General features: G+C 43.0%; 1 protein-coding gene, 1 long non-coding RNA gene and 1 gene segment (V, D, J or C); all 3 read left to right on the forward strand.

Annotated features, from left to right (window-relative positions):
- The window catches only part of LOC307201887 (uncharacterized protein), a 284,712-nt gene that overhangs the window by 258,298 nt on the left and 1,576 nt on the right, over positions 1-24,838 (forward strand). For all 3 annotated transcript variants that reach the window (XM_079951408.1, XM_079951407.1, XM_079951409.1), the window contains 12 exons: positions 8,939-9,244; positions 11,445-11,780; positions 12,774-13,097; positions 14,266-14,586; positions 17,131-17,427; positions 17,835-18,161; positions 18,865-19,194; positions 20,504-20,839; positions 21,366-21,674; positions 22,412-22,735; positions 23,215-23,529; positions 24,011-24,180. In XM_079951408.1, coding sequence (XP_079807534.1) covers positions 8,939-9,244; positions 11,445-11,780; positions 12,774-13,097; positions 14,266-14,586; positions 17,131-17,427; positions 17,835-18,161; positions 18,865-19,194; positions 20,504-20,839; positions 21,366-21,674; positions 22,412-22,735; positions 23,215-23,529; positions 24,011-24,180 — 3,695 coding nt within the window. The remainder of the gene's footprint in view (positions 1-8,938; positions 9,245-11,444; positions 11,781-12,773; positions 13,098-14,265; positions 14,587-17,130; positions 17,428-17,834; positions 18,162-18,864; positions 19,195-20,503; positions 20,840-21,365; positions 21,675-22,411; positions 22,736-23,214; positions 23,530-24,010; positions 24,181-24,838) is intronic.
- LOC307201889 (Ig mu chain C region-like) overlaps positions 1-24,838 on the forward strand; it is an 86,047-nt gene that overhangs the window by 18,530 nt on the left and 42,679 nt on the right.
- LOC307201696 lies at positions 1,252-4,168 on the forward strand. Its single transcript, XR_013832742.1, has 2 exons — positions 1,252-3,242; positions 3,732-4,168. It is a non-coding gene; the product is annotated as an uncharacterized lncRNA (long non-coding RNA).

Consider the following 24,838-nt stretch of genomic DNA (forward strand, 5'->3'; position numbering starts at 1 on the left):
TGTGACTGGGTGATAGCAAGGCATCGCTTCCATTTGAGTTCCCCACAGTACAAGTTTATCAAGTAGCAAATAGCCAATACCTTACATCAATGATGTAAATGATCGCAACCACCACCACCAAGGTAGTCTCCCACATGTCAATGGATGACATTGAGGGGTTCTCTTGAAGACACTCGGGTGCATATCTAGCAACAAAGTTCCACAGTTAATCTATAACTTTAGAAACAGAGCATTAAATAAAAAGTTCATAAATCACTTAATTCATCAAGACTCTTGCTGATGAAAGAATCTCGAGCTCTTGTGACATAAGTAGTAATCTCGTCCATTACTACAAAGTAGTAACATTTTTGTAATCATTAGTTTTTGGGGGTGAAAGCTACGTTGAAACTGTTGACACAGATACACATCTGTGGACTACATTCTCTTTGGCCAGTTCAAATTTTCCGCCACCAATATGGAGAGCAGCAATCACTTACATGATCAAATAAATGATGGGAAGCACACAGAAGTGTTGCTTCTCTTGAATCTCTGCATCCTATTCTAAAAGCATCCCTCCAATACTGATGGCCATTGGGCGGCCATTACACCTCACTTAGATTAAGGACCCTGGAAGCATCCTCTGCCATTGATTTTTGGCTAGTGGGAGCTAGGGGGAGAATGAGGACAGAAACAAGTTCCCCATTTGAAGGAATAAGTCATCCTTACACTATATATTCTTCCTTCTCTCTCAAACCCACGGGGAGGAATGCTTGGCTATGACAAAGACAAACACATCTTCAGTTGCCTCATTCATGTTCCATTAAATGAAGACCAACAGGCACCAGGATGCAGAAGTCCCCCTTTACCATCCATACTGTTTCCCATTCCTTCCTAGCAATGGCAAGCTGCGGAATAAGGTTGAGCCAAAATCCCATTCTTGAGCCATTCCACAGCAAGGTGGAAGTTCTTCCACCTTTGATATTGTTGAGTTGCAACCCAGTTACCACATTGGGGAGGCTCAATGAATGGGTTATATTTATACTCAATTTCCTTTCGTATTTGGTATAAGTAGTCACCACTATTTTATTTTATTTTATTTTATTTTATTTTATTTTATTTTATTTTATTTTATTTTATTTTATTTTATTTTATTTTATTTTATTTTATTTTATTATTTTATTTTATTTTATTTTATTTTATTATTTTATTTTATTTTATTTTATTTTATTTTATTTTATTTTATTTTATTTTATTTTATTTTTACCAACAACCAAAACACAAACAGTGAAAACAAACAGTGAAACCCCCCAGGCAGCTGATACACTGGATATACATAATCAATGATAACATATTCAAATCAGCTATATTTACAATTTTATTTAACTTAACACTCCTCCCTCCACAAGGTTTATTTAACTTTTAACATTTTAATTGCCCCAAGTTGTTCAAACCTGCCCAAATAATTCAATATCTTCTCAAACCAATCCTGCTCCTTCTCACTGACCTTAAACCCTTTCATTTTATGTATCTTCACAGTTAGATATTCTAAGATTATAATATTTTTCAATTTTTCCCTCCATTGGTTCACCCCTAGCCCTTCTGCATTATTCCAATCACTCGCTATAACCTGTCTAGCTGCAATTACCATCAATTTTACCCATTTACATTCCTCTTTTGTTTCTAACTTGCTGCTACTGAGACTAATAAGAACGATTAATTTAGATATTTCCACCTTCCTATCCACAATTCCCGATATTTCTATACCAATCTGTTTCCAGAATTCATTAACTACAATCCCACCACATATCTGTACGTTCCCATCACTCCACATTTCCTCCAACAATTGTTACTTCCAGATTTTGTAATATGATATAACCTTACAGGTGTGTAATACCATTTTTACCACCTCTCTCCAATTAACCAAGATCTAGATGACATATAATCAACCACTGTTTGCATTACATATGTTTGTAACCAGGGGTGAATCCAAAGGAAATCCATAAAATGAAATGATCTTGGCTCTCTCTCTCTCTCTCTCTCACACACACACACACACGTGGACATTCATGTGTGAATACACATAAAATATGACAAGCTGGTATGGTGGGATGATAGAGTGCTATACTTTAAGCCCAGAATATCTAAGTTTAGTTCTCAGCCCCAATCTCATTGGGCATCTTTGGGCAAACCACTTTATCTCACATCATGACTGACCCAGAGTTGTGATAATAAATGAGATACTAATTGTAAAGTCCTTTGTAGGCTTAGAACTGCTACATGAAATGCTAAAATACTGCTGTCAGGGTGGGGCCTCAGTCTAAGCTGTGTGTGTGCCTGGAAGGTGAAAAATAAAATAAAATGCTAAAATAACTCACAATAATTGTAGAAAACAATCATCTAATGAGTGACACATAAAAGTAATGAATGAGACATAAACTCCCGCACAGGGATATCGCCAAAATGATATCTCTTCCCTTCATTGCAGAGTGGATTTTGCAAAATCAATTCCAAAAATTAGATTGCATCATATTATGGCTCTGGAATAAATAGCTGTATTGTAACAGGCGGTTTTTGCAAGTTGGAATGCAGTCCTTTCAAGGACTTCACCAAAACATCAGGACCATGAGGAAAGTTATTATCAAATTCATGAGGGCTTAATAGGGTTAGTTTGTGACAGCTCATTCCCCATTCATTAAGTAGGTATTTCTATGCAGATCTCATTTTTTTAAAAAAAATGATGGCTCCAAGAAGCATGAATTCAACTCTTTGGGCAGGAGCTCACTTTAGTTGCTTTGCCATTTTGCCCCCCATAGCAGCATGCAATCACCTGCAACCTTCATTCCTATGAATTTACATAGATAGATATGTAGGTAGATCTTTAATTTGCACCCCTCATTCATACCACAAGTGCAGAATTCTGGTGTGCCTGAGGCACCACTAAGCAATGATTTGTCACTTGCTTGAAAATCACTACCTAAAAACAGAACTTTGCTGCCTCCCAAATCATCTCTTTCCCATTTCCCCCCGAGGTCCTCAGCCCTCACCTTGTTTGTGCAACATTCTCTTGCTCTCTGTGTCATTTAGCTGCAATAAGAAATCACCATCCAGAAAGTGCTGACCTCCGTGTATTGTCCAAAGTTTACCTAGATGGGATCGTGGACGTCGACGATGAGGAGTTCCAAAACATCTCATCCATCCTTTCCACTTTCATCATCCTTTTTCTCGTGAGCCTGTTCTACAGTGCCACTGTGACTGTCATAAAGGTAAAAACAAATGGAAGGCAGTATACTAAAGTGAAACAGGCGATAGCCATTCTCTTATACTAAGTGGAACTGGGAGGGCAAGAGGGCCAGCGGGCTTCACAAGAGCAGTCCAGAACAAGCTCCAAGGACAGGCGCCATTTTGTGAAACCATTCGGCAAGTCAAATTTCAGTCAGTAGCTGGTGCTCACTTGTTCTCTACTTTGTTGGCTGTCCACTTCCCTCTCCGTTCTCTTCCACCGTGGCTTCTCTCCCAACCTTCATTCCTCAGCTGCTCTTCTCCACTTCATCTCAGCTTCTTCCCCATCTATTCCTCTACCCACCCCCACTATTGCTCTTTCCTCTCACCCTTTATTTCATGAGCCTAGCATTCTCTGACATCATTGGGGTTGGGGTAGTCCACATTACACAGGATGAGAGGCTGCAAAAAGGTAGGTCCTTGCATGATGCACTTCTTCAGTAGAAAAATTAGTTCTTCTTTCCCAATTCCAGGTGAAATAGCAGCGTGAAGGGTCTTCTGGCAACGGACAGTGACTTCTCTATTCACCAGCAACATAATGAAGGACTTGACGTCTTCGTCCACTTTTGGAGAAGAAGGAAGGACGCAAGCCTTTCCGTCTTGCTTTGCATCATGACCTCAGGATACTCATTGGCTTGAACTAGATTTAGACCCACTGTTTACATTTTAGAGCTATGGTGCAATTTTGCTTCACTTTTCTGAGTGTATATGTGTGTTTTCCAGCATCTCTTTGGTAGTCATGTTTTATTTCAGCTATAGTTGTATACCTGGTCAAAAGCCTTAATGTGAATATTGCACTTTTAACTTTCAACAGACAAGGAATCATTGCACAATATGTACCGACTAGAATGTTTCTCATTTATATCATGATTGCTATGTAATACTGCAATAAAGATATATTCTTCACTGACACAGCATCTTGCTTGTAAATTATTACTGTTGCTGTAGTTGCTACCTATAATTATGATGTAATTGTGACTGAATCCCAAGACACTATTTCAACCAGAGGCAGTAAGGGATAGTTTATTGATGAAATTATTTTGAAAGAGCTAACTAGATTTCAAGACGGCAGGTGTGCTTCCCGCATTAGATATTGGAAGGTTGTTAGTGCTTACTTTAGAGGGAGACTCCTTAGTCACTACGAAACTATGTTTAGGGTGGAAAGCAATAGAATGTGAAGATGCTGTTGAAAGGCAAATGAAATGAGAAATGGTAGACTTTGCAGGGCGGGAAGCCAAAGCACCATTTTGTCATCTTAGCCACTCTTGGGGAAGCCTTTCTTTTTTGATTTGGTGAGGGTTCCACTTTGAATAGAGGAGCCATGAAAGTGAAGTTGTAGGTCTGTGCGGTGGGCCTGTCAGTCATGGGCTGACAAGTTATGTTGACCCAGTCTCCATCTTATAGTACATAAGAAGACAATTCCTAGAGGTGGTTAGAAGAGTTTGGATTTGATATCCCGCTTTATCACTACCCGAAGGAGTCTCAAAGTGGCTAACATTCTCCTTTCCCTTCCTCCCCCACAACAAACATTCTGTGAGGTGAGTGGGGCTGGGAGACTTCAAAGAAGTGTGACTAGCCCAAGGTCACCCAACAGCTGCATGTGGAGGATCGGAGACGCGAAACCGGTTCACCAGATTACAAGTCTACCACTCTTAACCACTACACCACACTGGCTATATAATGAGCTATAGTTTGAAGTCTCTCAGCCCCACTCACCCTCTCCCACAACAAACACTCTGTGAGGTGAGTGGGGCCGAGAGACTTCAAACTATAGCTCATTATATAGCCAGTGTGGTGTAGTGGTTAAGAGTGGTAGACTTGTAATCTGGTGAACCGGGTTCGCGTCTCCGATCCTCCACATGCAGCTGTTGGGTGACCATGGGCTAGTCACACTTCTTTGAAGTCTCCCAGCCCTACTCACCTCACAGAGTGTTTGTTGTGGGGGAGGAAGGGAAAGGAGAATGTTAGCCACTTTGAGACTCCTTCGGGTAGTGATAAAGCGGGATATCAAATCCAAGCTCTTCTTCTTCTTCCACACCTGCGCCAGCAAGATGTCCTAAGAAGAACAATTAGATTCATCTCACCCACTCTGTTTCCTCTTCCCTTCCTTACTTTCCTCTGTCTCTTCCTTCCTCCCTCTGGCTCCAACATTGTCTCTTTCTTGTTTACCTTTGATCACTGCCCAGCTGACCACAAACACCTCTCAGCTAAGCAAAGCAAGCCTTTGCCTCCTTCTTTCTCCCTCCACCCTGCTTCCTTCTCTCACAAGACCCAGGTAAAGCAAAAGAGTGGGGCAGGGAAAGAGAAGGAACTTTGAAAAACGTCTAGTAATACTCATGTGGTCACAACCAGCCCCTGCCACAGAACCTTCCTTTCGTCAAGAGCAAAGGGGGGGGGAGGGAATGGGCACACCAAGAAAGGAGGGGTAGATTAGAAGGGAGGGCAATATTTGAACAGCTCCATTAAAACACACATGCAGGAAAACCCCAACAACTCAGCCAGACCCTGGGAAAATGAGTGGGGCAGAGGAGGAGGGGGAGGGGGAACAGCATGAGAAATCTGGAGTCGAACGGGTGCAAGAGTTACTTTTGGGGGGCAGCCAGTGCTTTTTTCTTAAAAAATGTTTAGGGGTACTCTCGTTTTCCTACTCATATTGAAATACTGCCCCTCAATGAGGCCAAACTTAGATTTACAAAATGTTTAGGGGTATGCGTACCAAGTCTGTAAAGCTGGATTGTGGGGCCTTGAAACAGCTGCTATGGGTTTGTGTACTCCTCTTGAATTGCATGGCCTTCCCTTTAGGGAAAGGGATTTTTGCGACATAAAGCATGTGACATCTGTGGGACACAGGGATCTGTGCAGTTTTCTTCCTGCCAAAATTCAGTCCACAGTCACACTCTATAAATAATCTTAATTATTTATTTAAATAGTAGCTTTGATGTGGGCGTCCTAAAATCTGTGGGGCTCCTCAGAGACTCATCAGAGGGGTTGCAATCAGAAGATCAATAATAGTGCGCATACTCTCCTTAAATGCAGTTTATCTGGAATGGGTAGAAGCAGAGAACTAGTGTGTGTTTTCTGGAGTACACGTGGGTGGATATTAAGCTTGTGGGATCGACCTTATTATCACTAGGACCCTGAGATGCACTAACCAGAGCATGATGCAAAAGATACAGAATTAAAGAACTCTGAACCAAGGAACTGCTTTTGTAGTTCTTTCGCACAAAAATCTACTTTCGGGTTTCTATAAGTGTTATTTCCTTCAACAATATAATTCGTATTTTGTTGCTGCTGTTCTTATGCAATTGGGAGTCAGAAATCTTTGCCATTCTGCTGCAAGTTGCTCACTGATCTGCCGGTAGATCAAGATTTAGGGTACCTTCTGCCCACCTCTGTTCTAGGGTACACTCTCAATTCATGCAGGGCAGTAGAATGAACCAACCAACTCTAAGAGACAGAGAGGAATGGCCTAATAGACAGCTCCCCATGAATATTAGAAATACAACCCTAAATCCTGGGCCCATTTAATCATGATTTTGGGTACAATATAGATCTGAAAGAGTGGGAAAATTTATGGAAAGTAAATTGGAAATTCGTGGCATGTTACATGTTGAGGGGAAACTTTCAAAAAATGTAGTACTGATGGTACCTGACTCCATGGAAGCTCTCCAAAATGTATAAAAAATGTATCTAGTACTTGTTGGAGATGTAAAGAAGGAATCGGTACAATCTTCCATATGTGGTGGCTATGTCAAAAAATTAAAATCTTCTACAGTGGTACCTCGGGTTACATATGCTTCAGGTTACAGACTCCGCTAAGCCAGAAATAGTGCTTCAGGTTAAGAACTTTGCTTCAGGATGAGAACAGAAATCGTGCTCCAGCGGCACAACAACAGTGGGAGGTCCTATTAGCTAAAGTGGTGCTTCAGGTTAAGAACAGTTTCAGGTTAAGAATGGACCTCTGGAATGAATTAAGTACTTAACCTGAGGTACCACTGTATATAGAACTCAAAAAAATGCTCAGGGTTTCGTTTGTAAAAAAAACCCAGAAGCCTTTTTAATTGGAATTACAGGACCAGCCATTCCTAGGAATGCAAGAGAAATATTTTTTATGCCACTGACACTGCGAGAATTCTAATAGTGACTGATTGTAAAAGTGATAAAATCCCTTCCAGGTCAGAATGGTTACAGAAATAAGTTGAATATGCAGAGCTAGCTAAATTAACCAAAAATATGAATTCAAAACAAGTATTTATTGCAAAATGGGATGTTTTCAAAGTTTATCTTAAGAACAATTGTGGTAGTATGAACTCGGTCGCTGCCTTTGAATAACGTCTGTAGCTGTATTAAGAAACAAGGATACAGGAGAAATAATACTTTATTCTAAAATGATCGGACAGGTTTATGCAACAAGTTAGTAAATATGAAATTAAGTATGGAGGGGACAGGAAGTTAGATGTACTTAAAGAAGATTTATTGTCAAAATATGAGAGTTTATTTTCTTTTTGTTAATTTTGTATCTTTGTAACAAATGACGTAAATGTATAGCTTTTTGTGTTCTGTTGGTGCCTAAGGATAATAATAATTTTTAAAAAAGGAAATACAACCCTAAGTCCTATATTGGAAATGTCTTGTAGTCTTCAACACACTAGAGTTCTGTAGCAAAATGGCTTTCTGGTAAACTGAGGCAGATATAATTTATGGAGGATCATAGATTAATCCCATTTCTGTTATGAACTGAGTGGGAAGAGGAGCAATGAAGCTAACGGAGGAAGGTTTTGATGTGCCACATGGATTGTTGTTCCACCAGGTAATGTTTTGTGTGACCTCTGTAATGCTTAGCTGAAAATCAGGTTAAATCAAGCCATGTGCTGTGGTTCTGGACAAAAGGAAATATAGTGATATAGATGAGGATTGAGGAAGGATTACGGGGATGGAAACGGCATCACATGATGACTGAGAAACGTTGTCTAAATGGGGCAAAATAAGATTTGTTGCTAGTATCAGGAATGCTGTCAGCAGCTCCTAGCTGGTTGCCCAAGAAAGTATAAAGACAAGGAAAAGTTTCTTACTGTCCTTTTCTATTTCAATCTTTATAGAGAGAGGCTATAGAACCCAGCCTCTTGGATAATGGCGTTGTCCCAAGTGAAACTCCACCCCAAACCCCCATCTCTCCCACTTCCTCATTCATCACTTCAACAGGTGCTACTATGTGCCCTCTGTCTTCGAGTTCTTTGCTCTCCTACTTTTAAGGCCTGCTGGTTTCTGGGAGATGGAGGGTGTGGAATGCTTTCTAATGACTACATGTCAGCCAGGTGTTGCTCTGGCTCTGACTGCTCATCCTCTCCCATGGTTTCACAACTTTCCCCCTCATCTGCCTCTGAGCTGTGACCTCCTGCAAACCCTTGTTGTAAATCTATACCGTCTTCCTCTTCCTCCTCCCTGGAAGGGTCAAGATGGGGAGGCGGTCTCCACCATTCCTCTTCTGCCCAGTCCCTGACAGCTAGACTGCTTTGAAAACTAAGAATGTGAAAACTTCTCTATGACTACTAGGAACATTAGGGGGGGAAACCCTATTGGAGACTGTGGGATTTGTAAAAGCTTCTGTAGTGTAAACATAAATTTATTTCTGTCTTTTCATATTCCCCATTACCTGCCCTCTCTTTTTGCTTTCCTATAGATCCAGATGAAACTCCTTTGGTGTTCCCCCTGATGCCTTGCTGTGATTCCGACGAAAACAAGGCAGATGTAACCTTCGCCTGCCTCCTTGCTGCAAATGTGATAAATTTTCGAACTATTGAGTGGCAACCCAGCAACAGTCAAGCAAAAACGTTCCCAGCATCGCAGAAAAAAATAGGCAGCAGATTTTACAGTGCCAGTCAGCTGACAGTCCATTCGGAAGAACTTAAAACAAAATCTTATCAGTGCCTTGTGAACCAGAAGCCAGAAAAGGGGATACGACCATCAGCAACCATCCACTACAATGGTAAGATGTGGGATGGCAGCGGTGGGTGGGGGGCAAAAGCAGATTGTGGGATCTTAAAAAATGCCACGCACAAACAAAGTCAGCTATTCTTTTGAGCCAATTGTACCCATGTTTTTTAATTCACTTCAGCGTTTTTTTAAAAAAAACAAAACAAAACTGGCCACCATGATCAAAAAAGTCATAATTTTAAAAATCTGAATCTAATACAGATTATAGAACAAAGTTGGAAATGTGAAGTCAACAAAATCTGAAAGCTGCAAAAATAGAATGCACTAATTAGGGAAGGCATGGGAGAAACAGCTTCAACATACACTGAAAGCATAACAGCGTTAGGGCTTCTGTCATTGCGTGTTGAGGTCCCCAAGACACCCCCCAATAAAACACAATTGACATATAATTTTAGTTTAAGGTTTTTGGCATAATTTTGGCCACAACGTTATTAAAATTACAAGCGATATGAGTGGCTGCTTAGGCATTGGTTGTGAATATCTGACCCCACACAAGGACAGACTGCCATTCGTATGCCCACAAAGTCAGAAAGGGGAAAAACATTTTGGGGAGAGTGACGGGACTGGGAACCATGCCTCACCTCTCCCCAAATGCTCTCAGGGGCTCTTGCGTGGCCCTAGCCCCTTGACAGGTGTTCGAACAAAAGCATGGCAAACCCCCGGGTTCCTTTAATGGAAAACCCCTGCAGCAGCAGCACTTGGGGGGGGGGGGCAGGCACAGCCAATCCATACCCCTCCACCGACCAATTCCAAAACTAATGCCTAACCGCAACATTACAAGTTGTGACGATTTGCTACGCAGTAGGCAAAAGCCAAATGGCACCAGCCAATCAGCCAAATGGACAAAATCCCTACCGGGCCCCTGCCCCAAAAGCACATGACCCCATGACAGGCATAGCAAGGTCAAGCGAACAACCTGAAATCAGGGTGGGTGTTCCGATCCGCGCAGTGAAAAGAGGAAGCTCAGTGCTGCGCACAGGATATTTAAGAGCTATGGCTGTCCATCATGAAATAGCAACATTTAAATCTCCCCAGCAACAGGCAGCACAAAGATAATGGTGGCCAAACTCTTTTTTGCCCAGCAACAGTGGGTGTCTTGCTAGTTCCCACCGCAACATGTGCTCTTCATCAAGGAGAACATGCTTTTCCAAGAAAGAGCATTACAGGGAACTGGTTCAACAAGGCTAAAAGCACATCCTTCAGTCACAACATGCTTTATCACATTCTGCCATGTTGGCAACCATGATGTGACAGAAAGCAACCACCGTTAAGGTGACATTCCAGCCTCCCCAATACATTTCCAGTCAACTTTATAAAATGCTCATGTGAAGCATACAATTGGCATTATTAGCATGGGCATTTGAAAGATGAACCTGCCCCCTTTGAGAGCCGGAGGATGTTTGACATTAAATACAGGGGTTATGGTTTTGTGCATCCTTTTTAAAAACGATATAACAATCAGCTACTGGAGGCTCCAAGAAACAGGTAACCTCTTCCTCCTGGAATGTGATCCAATTGAAAATTGTGCCCCCTCCCTTCTCCAGCTGCTATTTGGCATGAATCGGAAGCTACCACTGATGTCAATCTTATGTTCCCTCCCATGCGCAGTAGCAGCTTCAGAATGGGGTGATTTTGTCAGATCACAGTCTGGAGGGAAATGATTAATCTCCTCTCTGTGTACACACCACATGCAAATCCTATTAGCCCACTTTCCCATGCTCCAGCAGCTGCTATTTAATATTTTTTAAAAAGATGCACACAATATGAAAGAATGCACTTAATGTCACACATAGTTTCTCCCCAGATTTCCTCTTTTTCTCATGCTGTTTTTGAAAGGAAGGACACTTTTAAAATAGAAACCTAAACCCCAACTCTTGAGGTATGGAGGGCATTATGTGTTCTGATGTTGTTTTAAAGCACGGGTGAGAACCTGTGTTCCTCCAGAGGTTGCTGAATTCTTACCCCCATCATCCTGAAAATTGGGCCAGACTGACTGGTGCAGAGAGGAGTCAAACAGAATCTGAAGAACCACTGCTTCTCCACCCCTGTGTTAATACTTTCGGTTATGTTTTACTTGTTAGCATTTTCATAGTCTGTTTTTCTATCTTGCCTCATCTTATATAGGTTTTCTGTAGGCTTTCTTATACCAATTAATCCAGCAAACATAACAAAAATCTGCTCTCTGCTCTCAGATTGCACTCTACAAGCTCGAAAGCCAATCCAAGTTAACATCTTGACCCCCAGCTGCAGTGAGCAGGCCGCAGAGACTAGCCTAGACCTGGTATGCTTCCTCCGGAGCCTTGGCCCTGGGAGAGCCTATGTGGAATGGCTGAGGAATGGAGAAGTGGAGCAGGGCAGAGTGCAGGTGTCACTGGCAGCGGACCAAGGGAAAAGCAGTAGCTACTCCAGATTTGTCCAACGGAATATCACCAAAGAGAGCTGGGACAGAGGGGACATCTACACATGTAAAGTGGCTCGATCAGCTCGCAGCCCGGACATCATAATGTACAACACCAGCAAGTGCCAGGGTAAGAACTACCAGCTCTTAAGGATAAGGGAATGATGGGTGGGTGAAGGTTATACATTATTATCAGGGGCTTGCCAGGATGTATGCAACAGAGCTATGTTATAAACAGCTTAAGACCAGGTCACCTAAACAGGAGAGATGTTTGTTTGTTTGTTTGTTTGTTTGTTTGTTTGTTTGTTTGTTTGTTTATACCCCGCCCATCTGGCTGGGTTTCCCCAGCCACTCTGGGCGGCTCCCAACAGAATACTAAAAACACAATAAAACATAAAACATAAAAAAATCCCTTAAAAGGCCTGCCTTCAGTTGTCTTCTAAAAGTCAGATAGTTGTTTATTTCCTTGACATCTGATGGGAGGATGTTCCACAGGGCGGGTGCCACCACCGAGAAGGCCCTCTGCCTGATTCCCTGCAGCTTCACTTCTTGCAGTGAGGGAACCACCAAAAGGCCCTCAGAGCTGGACCTCAGTGTCCGGGCTGAATGATGGGGGTGGAGATGCTCCTTCAGGTATACAGGGCCGAGGCCGTTTAGGGCTTCAAAGGTCAGCACCAGCACTTTGAATTGTGCTCAGAAATGTACTGGGAGTTAATGCAGGTCTTTCAGGACTGGTGTTATATGGTCTCAGCGGCCATATTGAGGGGGAAAGGTGATGGGTATAATTGGCAAAGTAGACAGAGAGAATACAGATAGTTTCTCTCTACAGTCAAATCAATCCCAATAAAATTATGCCTAGATTTTACAAATGAAAAAAGTAAAAATGGGGAAACATTGTTTTATCCACATTTTACCTCAAAAAAGGGACATAAATCCAATATTTGTATATGCAACAGCCCTTTCATATCTACTGATAAGCAAGTCACTCTGTATTTAATGGAGTTCATTTCCAAGTAACTATGGGCATCTAGTGTTCGTCCTCATCTTGGGTGGGTGTGTTTTTTGCACATTCAAGGATTTTAAAGGATCTTTCCCAATCTCTGTATCTTACCCTCCTCTCCAGCCTGCTATGCTTCACTGCTAAAACCTACTGTCTCCATCATCAAGCCATCCTATAGAGACGTGGTTGAAGGGACAGCCAATGTTACTTGTGCTGTGGTTGGTTTTGGCCTTGAAAACATTGAAGTTACTTGGGATGTGGATGGCAAGCCCAGTACTATGGGTCAGAAGACCATGAGGGGAAAGGATGCCAGTGGAGCACAGGAGATTATAAACACCCACACGATATCTTTGGAACAATGGAGAAAGGGTACCAGATTCACCTGCAAAGTGGCTGGAGATTGCTATGAAGAAGTCATCAAACAATTAACAATCAAGGGAGAGACACGTAAGTATGGATGTCTAGGTCTAGCTGCTAGAAGTAAACTCAGCTATCAAGTTCTCCTTCTGTTCTGATTACAAACTTTCTACATTATTACCTTTAAGGGCCAGTAATTGGCTGTGATTCTTCTTGGTGCTTGTGGCCTAACCACATAGTACTGGTGCATGCAGTGAGAAATCACTGAGGCACCCACCTAATAATAATAATAATAATTTATTTCTTATTCCTTGCCCATATGACTTGGGTTACCTCAGACACTCTGGGTGGCTTCCAACACAATACAGAGGGGAAAGGAAACAAAAAACAAACAAACAATGCATCAAACATTAAAAGCTTCCCGGAACATGACCTTCAGATGCCTACGAAAAATCATATAGTTATTTAACTCTTTGACATCTGATGGGAGGGCGTTCCACAGGGCAGGCACCATTACCTGCCTGGTTCCCTGTAATTATAGTTCTAGCAATGAGGGAACCACCAGAAGGCCCTCAAAGCTGGATCTCAGTGTCTGGGCTGAATGATGGGGTGGAGACAATTGCAGTTCAAAAGAATACCAGTGCAAGTAGATAAATAGGTACTGTACCACTGCAGTGGGAAGGTAAACGGCGTTTCCATGTGCTCTGGTTTCTGTCATGGTGTTCCGTTACACCAGAAGCGGTTTAGTCATGCTGGCCACATGACCCGGAAAGCTGTCTGTGGTCAAATGCCGGCTCCCTCGGCCAGAAAAGTGAGATGAGTGTCGTTCCCCATAGTCAGATTCAACTGGACTTAACCATCCAGGGGATCATTTACCTTTACTCCTTCAGATATACAGGGCCAAAGCCATTTAGGACTTTAAAGTTCAACACCAACTCTTTGATTTGTGCTCAGAAACGTAGTGGGAGCCAATGCAGATCTTTTAGAACCAGTGCTATATGGTCCCAGTGGACACTCCCAGTTACCAGTCTAGGAGCTGCATAGTGGATTGTTTTAATTGGTTTATGAGTCTCTCGTGCACACACAAACCCCGTGTGTGTGTGTGTGTGTGTGTATGTGTGTGTGTGTGTGTGTGTGTGTGTGAGAGAGAGAGAGAGAGAGAGAGAGAGAGAGAGAGAGAGAAATTGTCCTGAGCAAGTCTGCTAGCACAAATCTAGACACTTCATTAATAATGAAAGTCTCCCTCTTTTGAATTCAGAAACCATGGAGCCCTCCATCACCGTTTCAAAAGCCAACCTTGACGTCTCGCTCCAGAGTACCGTGGTCCTGATTCTTGTCTGCAATGTGAATGGGTTTTCCCCAGAGGAAATTAGCATCTCATGGAAGAAGGACAACAATATCCTGAATGAAACACTGTATGACAATGGACCAGTGACACCAGCTGGGAAGGGGTACACCACTTACAGCATCCTTAAAATTGGCAGAGACGAAGCAGGGGGGAAGGGCGGCAGCTACAGCTGTGTGGTCCACCATTCCTCGTCCAACCAGCCACTCACTAAGAGTGAAAAGGTACCCATTGGTAAGTGAATCTCCCAAGGTGGGTGCTGAGGTTGTAAAGATTAGTCAGGCTCTTTGTATGAATGATAATCTTCTAACACTTTCCTCTCTAGAGAAGGTTGTGTTTCTTAGCAGGTCACATCATTGGGGAGGGGCACATGGTCATTGCTAGGAGATAGACGCACCAAAGCTAAGAAAGGCCTGTTCACAGGAAAAGGTCTTGTTCCTTTCCCTTATCTCTAAATACTGTAAGTTGCTATATTCATTTAAAAAGACCTAACAAGTGACCTGCTGGGAGCCTGAAGGGCCCTGCCCTGCTTCTCTCCACCTGGCTTGGGGTGGGGCCTGACAGGCTCCAAAAAGGAGAGCTGCTGCTGCTGCTGCTGGGAGGGCTTCATTTTTGTTTGTTTGGTGTGTTGTTGTTTTTTAAAAAAATGCTTTTATTTTTTATCTGTGTCATTTTAAATTGTGATTGAGATTAATGCTGTATTCTTAGTTTTAGATTTTATGATTTATGTGGAAATTGCTTTCCATTTGGTTGTGTACCTTGTGATGTGTTTTATTTATTGTTTATGACTTTTGTTATGTTGGTAATTGTGTACATCTTGTCATGTTGTAAGCCGCCTTGAGCGTTGTTTTAACTATGGAAAGGCGGCACACAAAGAAAATGATGAAGGAATGAATGAATGAATGAAAAGTAGGGTATGGTAAAAAGTTTGGGTTTCGGTACAAGGGTTCTTCTGCCAATGCAGATTTCACACTGTACACTAATGCAACCAGTGTTACATCAGTGTTACACCAGTGCAACGCTACAGTTGGGATGTAGCCACCTATTCAGCAATACAGGAAGAAGCAACTGTGCCTTGATTCAGAGAAGAGTAGATGGAGAACACTGAAGACATAGGATAGAGGAGAATCAACACTGAGCCACTGTGTTCCCTTCAACAGGGCCAAGAGTGCTTGCATGCCCCTAATTTGCAGTGGTTGCAGCTACATATAATAGAATCATTGATTAGAGTTGGAAGGGACCCTGAGGATCATTTAGTCCAACCCCTGCATGCAGGAATATACAGCTGTCTCTTACGGGGATCAAACCTGCGACCTTAGTATTATTAGCACCACATTCTAACCAACTGAGCTATCTGAATATTTCTGTGAGGAGGGGGCAGTGGCGGAGGAAGCCTCTCTGACACCTGGGGCAGTGTGAACCGCCTATAAGGGCAAGGCAAACTTTCCATTGGGAGGGATGGGATGGCGAGCGCAGCACCCACCGGGAGGGACGGGATGGGGCGTGCGGCACCCATTCCCGCCCCCCTCTGTTTTTGCCCGCCTGCTTGCTTCCCATCCTCTCCCCTGCCTGCCTCCTCCAGACGGGAGCAGGGGGTACTGCCCCCACGACTCCCAACCCAGGGTGCGGGCGATCACACCCAAATGGAGGGCACAATATTGCCCAGGTGACCAGGTCAGGGGACACACTCCGCCGCCACGGCCGGACCAGGAGGTGCAATTCGGCATGGCGGTCTGGCCAGGGGGCACGATCTGGCGCAGCGGCGCAGCTGGGGGACGCAATCCAGCCCAGCCAGGATTTTGTCACCCCCCTCAGGGATGGCACCTGGGGCACACCGCCCCCACATTGCTCTGCCTCTGGGAGGGGGTGCGTGTGTAACAAGGACCAAAGCATAGACTAACAGTGGGATGGTAATCCACTTGGACCAGGGCAAAGGATCGCATACCAAGAGTTCACACTCACAGGATGCAACCTAATATACAATGAACTTGAAGTCAGGATGTAATTTAGCCTCGGTAAGATATCTCCTGAAATCTCACTCATGGTGCAATGCTTAAGCCTAAAGCCCGTGCAGGCAGATGTGTTGTGCTGCATTCTCAGCAAAACCTCACGGCATGTTTCCATGCATATTCATTGTACAAATGTTTCTGGTGATGACTTGCATGTGCAAGACGGCTATCAAAAAACACCACAGGCAGAGCATTCTTACCACCTCACCTCACTTCTCTGCTTTTCAATGAGGAGAAGTTTACACATTCACGTGAGAAAAACTGGGTGCATCTGTGGATCAGAGTTCAGGCTTTGGTGAGTCTCTCCAAACTGTTGGTACCAGAGAGAATTGTCTTGTCCTCTGAACTCAACATACAGACAGGATAATCTGTAGGTGTAAGCAGTTGTGAAGACAATATATCCTCATTCAACACAACTCTTAACTTCATTGACCTAAGGACCTCTGCTCTGCACCTAGCATTGCTGGGTTCACCCAACTGATTCTTGACCCCCTGCCACACTTTCTGTGCATGCTCAAAATTCAGTTCTGTCAGCTTCTCCCACCTATCGCACAACAACACTTCTACAGCCTATGCCAGGAATTCACACAAGGTCCTGTTTGCTGTTCCACTTTGTTTCACTCCTGAAGAATTTCTTCATTTCTTTCGCTTATGCTCCCGAGGACTTCCTTTTTCTTACTACAGGTAATTTGATGTCTTCCTAACCCACCCTGCAATGCTACTCTTTCCCATTTTATGATGGCTACTTATAACAGAAGTTTCTTCACAGACCAGCTTCAAGCACCTACTGTTGAACTCCTGCAGTCAATAGACCAAGAAAATAAAACCATCACGCTGAAGTGCATCGCATCTAACTACAGACCCCCAAATGTGATCATCGAGTGGAAGGCTGGTCCACAAAACAGGAAAGTAACATTTGTGGAACGAAAGATGGCCGACGGGACATACAGTTCCAGCAACCAGTTGGAAATGCCCATCTCTCAATGGCAAGAAGTGGAGATCAACACATGCGAGGTGGTGCATGAGGCAACAAATACAAAGGTGGTCAGGAACATCTCAAGAAAAGGTAATGTTGAACAATAAACCACACAACAAATTGCCAGAATTTCTGGGCTGAATCCCTCAGTTAGACAATGAAAATTAAGCAAGCCACTTAAGTCAGGCCTAGTTAGCCACCCATTATCAGAGCAGCCAATGAGTTTTCTGGAGTTGGATAGAAATTAAGAGACAAAGTTCTTTGGTTTGGGACAGCAGGTCTGATGGCTGAACCATGGACAGAAGCAATAGTGAAAAAATTGAGATACAAAGCAGAATACGGGAGAGGCAAAGCAGGAAGAAAAAGAATATAGATAGGACATACTATTCCCAAACCACTGATGGTTTTATTCCAGCGTCACTAGTGATATTTTGAAGAATCCAACGCTCACCACAGTCTTACAAAATAGATTTGCCTTTCCCTCTCTTTCTCTTCAGACTGGATTGTGCCGACAGCTCTCTCATTGACTCTCAGCACTGACCCACTCTGTCCCAGCACAGGACCGGGGAACAGTGGTAACATCACTTTAGTCTGCTCCATCTATGGCAACTCCCTAGAGAACATCCAAGTCCTCTGGGAGGCCAGTGGGAAGGCTCAAGAGGCCCCCAAACCTGCAAACCTGCTGAAGAATGCTGGCCAGTTTTATACCAAGAGCAACTTGGTTGTGCCCCTGAAGGAATGGAACACGCTACAGAAGTATACCTGCAAGGCAAGGCAACCTGATACAAGTAACATCCAGACAAGCAGCATCAGCAAGTGCACAGGTGCTTTTCCAAGCCCACTGCAGAATATCTCTCTCTCTCTCTCTCTCTCTCTCTCTCTCTCTCTCTCACACACACACACACACACACACTTTCTCCCTCTCTTGCTGTCCTTAGTCCATTTCACTCCCCAGAGAGAAAATTCACGCATTTGCTCTACTGTCCTGCTCTCCTACATTTTCCCTGGTTCCTGTCAGATCTAAGGCAAACAGACTGCCAGGCAATCAGGTGTCATCAGTAGACAATGCCATCCTGCACTACGATAGTGTGTTGGGAATAGAATGTATAAATCACATTTCTGAGGACTTGACTAATATAGGCCATCTGAAGGGGAAATGATTGGCTTCACCAGATACAGCTGCCATATTTCAAAAAGTGAAAATCAGAGACAAAAATTGTTGAAGGTTTTTTTTTTTTAGTTTTGCCCAAAGTTGTTGAGCATTTTCGCTGAAAACAACACTGTCAACATGGGACACTGCTTCCAACTGCAGTATTCTGGCTATGTCTGGGAAATTCCAGGCGTATGGCAACCCTACACCATGGGGAATTTGGTGCAGTTTCCAAATGTGTTGTTGAAAAAGTTGGGACCTCCCTTCACCCCTCAGCTCCTCTTCTCCTCACAGTGCCCCATTCCTCTCTATCTTCCTGCCAAGTACTTTACTCTGACCATCATAAAAATCCATCTTTGTCTTTTGTTCCCCTCTAGCATGTAAAGGGAGCGTCCCACCTCCCAGTCTCTACCTCCTGAAGCCACCTCTTGAGAAACTACTAACCCAAAGTAAAGCTCTCTTTATTTGCCTTGTTGTGGGATACGAACTGGACCATGCCATGCTCAGCTGGATGGTGAATGGCATAAACTACACCAAGAATGCCGAAAAAGCAAACATCACAAGCCACACAAACCTCACCCAGAGCTTACAAAGCCAGTTGACCATCACCAGAGAGGCCTGGGATTCTGGAAATGCAATCCAGTGCCTAATTTCTCATCCCTGCTCATTCTTCCCAGACATGAAGCAGACCATCCAAAAAAACAAAGGTGAGGGAAGATATGGAAGAAATGTGTGATAACTGAACAACTACTGGTTATGAAAATAGCATCTGATAACTCCAAAGGAAATAGTATTCTGCATACCAACAGATGGATAGAGGAAAATGTATGTGGTGCCTGTCCCTCATCACTCAACCATCAGAGACTAGGCCTCGAATTTATGAGAAAGTAATGGGGCTTCAGATGGACATAGATCTCATAGTTTAGCATGAAAATTAAATACAGTCTTCAGTATATCAATACAGTGGTACCTTGGTTCTCAAACTTAATCCGTTCCAGAAGTCCGTTCAAAAACCAAAGCATTCAAAAACCAAGGTGTGCTTTCCCATAGAAAGTAATGCAAAGAGGATTAATGCATTTCAGGCTTTCAAAAACAACCCCTAAAACAGCAATTTAACACAAATTTTACTATCTAATGAGACCATTGCTCCATAAAATGAAAGCAATAATCAATGTACTGTACTATAAAATAAATAAAACAGTATTGCAGATGATAAAAATTGAAATTATTTTTTTCTTACCTGCACTGATGATAGTCATTGTTTGGATGGGGGGCTTTTATCCATTTCTGCAGTCACACAATCAATCAATCAATCAATCAATCAATCAATCAGTAGCTGAGCTGGGTTTCACACAGTCACAAAAACAAATTAACCGAAAAAGCCTCAAAAACAAAAACGCAAAATAAATAGCAAAAACAAAATCACCAAATATAAGCTCCAAATATCACCTCAGAACACTGCAATTACAATGGGGGGACGCAAATTAGCAGCGGAACAGTAAAAACAGAAGCTCAGGACTCAAAACAGAGCACGTTCAGCTTCCGAAGCAAAGTTCACAAATCGGAACACCTATTTATGGATTTGCAGCATTCAATTTCCAAGTTGTTCGTTGTTGCAATTACAATGGGGAGGGCGCAAATTAGCAGCACAACAGGAAAATGGAAAGGGAACATTGCAATTACAATGGAGGGACACAAATTAGCAGTACAACAGGAAAACGGAAAGGGAAGACTTGAATTACGATGGGGGGCGCAAATTAGTAGCACAAGAGTAAAAACGGAAGCTCAGGACTCAAAATGGAGCACATTTGGCTTCCGAAGCAAATATCGCAAACCAGAACACCTATTTCCAGGTTTTCAGCATTCAATTTCCAACTAAGCTGTTCGAAAACCGAGGTACCACTGTAGTGTGATTCACTATTCCCCACCACCACCAACATAGTGCTCTCTCTTCGTGTGTCATCTAATTGAATATCAACCTTGTCAGCATTTCTGTTTTCATCCCCTTCCATATAGAGTCCAACCATGTTAAAGCTCCATCTTTCAACTTGGTCATTCTATCACCAAGACAATTCATACAACCTACATCCCAAGCTGTAGCTTGGTTGGCTTGTGAGGTCTCTGGATTCTCCCCAGCTGAAATATTCATCAGGTGGAAGAAGAATGACACAGACATTGATGTCTCTGAATATATCACAGGGCCTCCAACAGCCCAAGCTGGAAGCCCCACTTTTACCATCCAAAGCATTCTGAAAGTCCCAGCATCTGAGTGGAGAAGCAGAGCCCTCTATTCCTGCATTGTGGGGCATGAGTCCTTAACTCTTATGAAGAATGCCAGTGAGCATTTGTATGGTAAGTCTGGGTGCTGGAGAATGCTTCACTAGCCAATGAAAGAAGAAGGCTTAACCTTGCACAGAATAAATTGTTGTGTGGGTCACTGCCACTAAAAAAGAGAGTTGAAGAATTGCTCAGCAGCGATTCTCACCACAATGAAGGTTAGTTCATACATGCATGAATTCAATGATCACAACTCAACATTCAGATGAACACTAAACTTCCTCCGTCAAAAAGCAGCACTTCTCTGCTGACTTCGGAGGTAAGATAGCTCTGTCTGTGGTGTTATGGCAGGAATGTGGAGTTTGCAGCAGTCATCAGGTGCTGAACATGTATGTGTGTGTTCAACACTTGGAAAGAAGCCTCCATAAGTTGCTTCCACTGAAATCATTGGGAAGAGGAGCTTCACTTCTAAGGAAATGTGTGTACTTCTCAGTGTTCAAACTCAGTGTTCATTAACCAGGCACTTGAACTGACAGGGAACTCTGCTCTCTATCCGTGCATGTTCTGTTTTGCAACCAAAAGGTCAACCCTTTCATTTCAGATTTTCTGCAACCAGCTCCCCCGCAGGTGACAGCATTCCACACCTCGGAAGATGGGGGAAGCCAGAAACTTGTTTGCTTTGCTACCGACTTCTATCCCCAAAATATACACATTGAATGGGCCACCAAAGGACACAGGCTCAGCTGCAGTACTAATTCCTCAGCTCTGGTCTCACTTGGTAATGGGAAGTTCCAGAAGACCTGCAGTTGGGTACTCAGCAGAGAAGAGTGGAGACAGCCAGAAATCTATACATGCACGGTGAATCACAGCTCAACCAACACCGTGATTAAGAAGAACTTGCATTATTCTGGTAAGTCATAATATACAGGTAAACTACATTGAAACCATAAGGAACCCAATCCTAATGGGAAACAGAGTGGCTCTGCAGAGTGCTTAGCCCTTACCACTAAGTAGCCACAATTATCATTATTCATACAAGCTCCTAAGATGTCATAGGGAATCGGAGGGCAGAAAGCAAGTTTAAGATACCACTTTTTTATCCTATGCCTTTAACAACTGCATACTAGCTAGAGATAAATGGAAAGAGCAGCAGTTTGCTCATAGTTGTGGCAATTGATTTGATGATCAATTGTGTGCACAAAATAGGGGGTAGTGATTGGTTGATTGGGGAATGAAGTAGATGTTTTAGGAATGTGGTAACCACATGCTCAGAGCACTTGGCTATATTTCTGAATGTCAAGTCCCTGTTTCCACCCAAAGGTGGTAGAATTAGTTGGACATAATGCTGGGCCACATATTTCTCTCTCTCTCTCTCTCTCTCTCTCTCTCTCTCTCTTGAGCTGGTTTCACAAACACACACTTTGTCATTTCCACCTCAAACTGGAAGATTCTTCCATTTTCTATAGAACTGGTTATAGCATCCAAATCATAAACTTCTTTTGCTTAAGACTCATGAGCTAGTCCAACACAGGGTTCTCTTGTAGTTGGATTAGTCATTACAATATGACACCTTAAACCAACAGATAGGGTGATTTCTGAAGAGCACATCTCAAACCCGTTCAATCTGATGATTATTTGTTTTTGAAGGAATGGCCCCACTTCTTAACAAGACAGCTATCAAAATGCAGCCACCGCTCTTTGAAGATCTCTTTATAAACAAAAGTGCCGTTCTGACATGCATGATGCCCCTTGCAAATGCAACCATCAACTCAACAGTCAGTTGGGCAATGGATGGAGAACCTGCCGACACAAAAGCTGTGACTACCACATTCTTGAACGAAACCAACAGCACTTCTTGGATCTACGGACAACTGCGCGTGAATCTGACTGAATGGAAAACCACTGTGAAGTTCACCTGTAGCATCCAAAATGGCCTAGGAGAAACCAAGCGACACTTTGAGCGAAGGAATGGTGAGGACTTACAAAAAGGGTGGGCAGGAGCATATGAGACACTGAGAGCAAAACAGAGTGATTCAGGAACACACCAAAGTTACTGGAGATTGAGTCAAAGTACTAACCCATTTTGCTCAGTATGCTAATTCAGACTGCAGCCAACACAAAATAATATTAAGCTAACACAGCCATCCATCAGCTACATTTAAAGCCACCTGAGCACAGGATTGAAGCTACTAATCTTAACAATTTGTATACGCAATGAAGTTTTACCTCTTTTATGCCAGTTTCATTTTCATGATTTCCACAAAGAATTATGGGTGTTGTACCTTTCAGAATGCTGAAAATACTATTAGAGAGCCACCCCAGTTGTAACAACAACAAATATAATTCCAATGGTTTTCTGGGGAAAGTGAAAGACTGATAAACAGGGTAAATTCCAAATATGTCCTTAGTAGTTTCTTCCAACATTTTCTGTTTCCCTTTTTTTAACACAGGCACAATGAAGCCCCCAAAAGTCTACCTCCAGCAACAATCCTCCACTGATGATTTAAATGTAACCTTATTCTGCGTGGTCAGAGACTTCTACCCAGGAGAGATCTTTGTGAAGTGGGAGGAAGAGAAAAAAGGAATGTCACTGAAGGGCTATGATACTCATGGTCTGAAATGTGACCATGAAAAACAAAGATGTTCCTTAGTGAGCATACTTGAAGTCCCCATAAGCAAGTGGCTGACAGGAGTCTCTTACGCATGCCTTGTAGCACACGTCTCCTCTGAAAACATCACAATCAGAAGAACCAATTCCCTTTCTGGTAAAATACATCTTATCTGCACCTTACCACCAGATAAATTCACTTCATTGCGAAGACAATGCAATTTCCTTGACATCTTGATTTGGCCTGCTTGCTGTCTTCACATCCCACTAGATGGGATGTCCATTCTGTTATATCACACAATGTTAATGTATCCTGCAGTTCTATATTAAAGTAATAATCAATGAGGTGTTTCTTTCTTTCTTCTTCAGTTGCATCTTGTGCCCCGATCCAATAACCAGATATAGCTTTTGCACAAAATCCACACTGTATGCTGATCCTCTAAAGATGCCCTAGGAACACTGTTGGTCTTTGTGGGGTCTATATTCAACAAAGAGAAACCAACATGCCTTCAACGCACCCTTGTCTCTTATTTGTTTCATCGTATATTTACTGTTGTACTTTGTTCTTGCTTTTTTGAAGACTTTCTCCTCCATCTGTTCTCCAAGGAGTAACCATATCATCTCACCTCTTCCTGCAGATTCCTGGGACTGTGCCATCATGGGTGCTGCTCTGTGCGATATCCGCAACGAAAACGAAGATGAGTACAGTGAACTCGAGGAGGCCAACAGCGTCTGGAACAAAGTTTCCACTTTCATGGTCCTCTTCACTGTTGCAATCTTCTATGGGGGACTTGTCACTTTCATCAAGGTAAAAAGGGAACGAGCTAGAGCAACGTTTCCCAAATTTGAGTCTCCAGCTGTTGTTGGACTACAACTCCCATCATCCCTAGCTAGCAGGACCAGTGGTCAGGAATGATGAGAACTGTAGTCCAAAAACAGCTGGAGACTCAGGTTTGGGAAACCCTGGGCTAGAGTCAAACCTTGGAAGCACCACACAAATGTAGAAGGCACTGGCCAGTGTGGTGTAGTGGTTAAGAGCAGTAGTCTCGTAATCTGGGGAACCGGGTTCACGTCTCCGCTCCTCCACATGCAGCTGCTGGGTGACCTTGGGCCACTCACACTTCTTTGAAGTCTCTCAGCCCCACTCACCTCACAGAGTGTTTGTTGTGAGGGAGGAAGGGAAAGGAGAATGTTAGCCGCTTTGAGACTCCTTAAAGGGAGTGAAAGGCGGTATATCAAATCCAAACTCTTCTTCTTCTTCTCACCCAACAATTAATTGTGGACACCATCTCTCACGGTCCTAAATCGTTTTGTATGTGTACATTTGACAAATGTTATTAAGTGTGAGCAAGTGGGGACAAACTTGCATTTGCAGACCTGTGTTAATATGGATATGCACATCTACCTACTTGTTTGACTTAGTGCTTACTTAGTGCTGATAGAATGTCCTCTGCCTGTCACAAAAT

The sequence above is a fragment of the Podarcis cretensis genome (assembly GCF_951804945.1).
Source record: "Podarcis cretensis genome assembly, chromosome: 13".
NCBI classification, from domain to species: domain Eukaryota; kingdom Metazoa; phylum Chordata; class Lepidosauria; order Squamata; family Lacertidae; genus Podarcis; species Podarcis cretensis.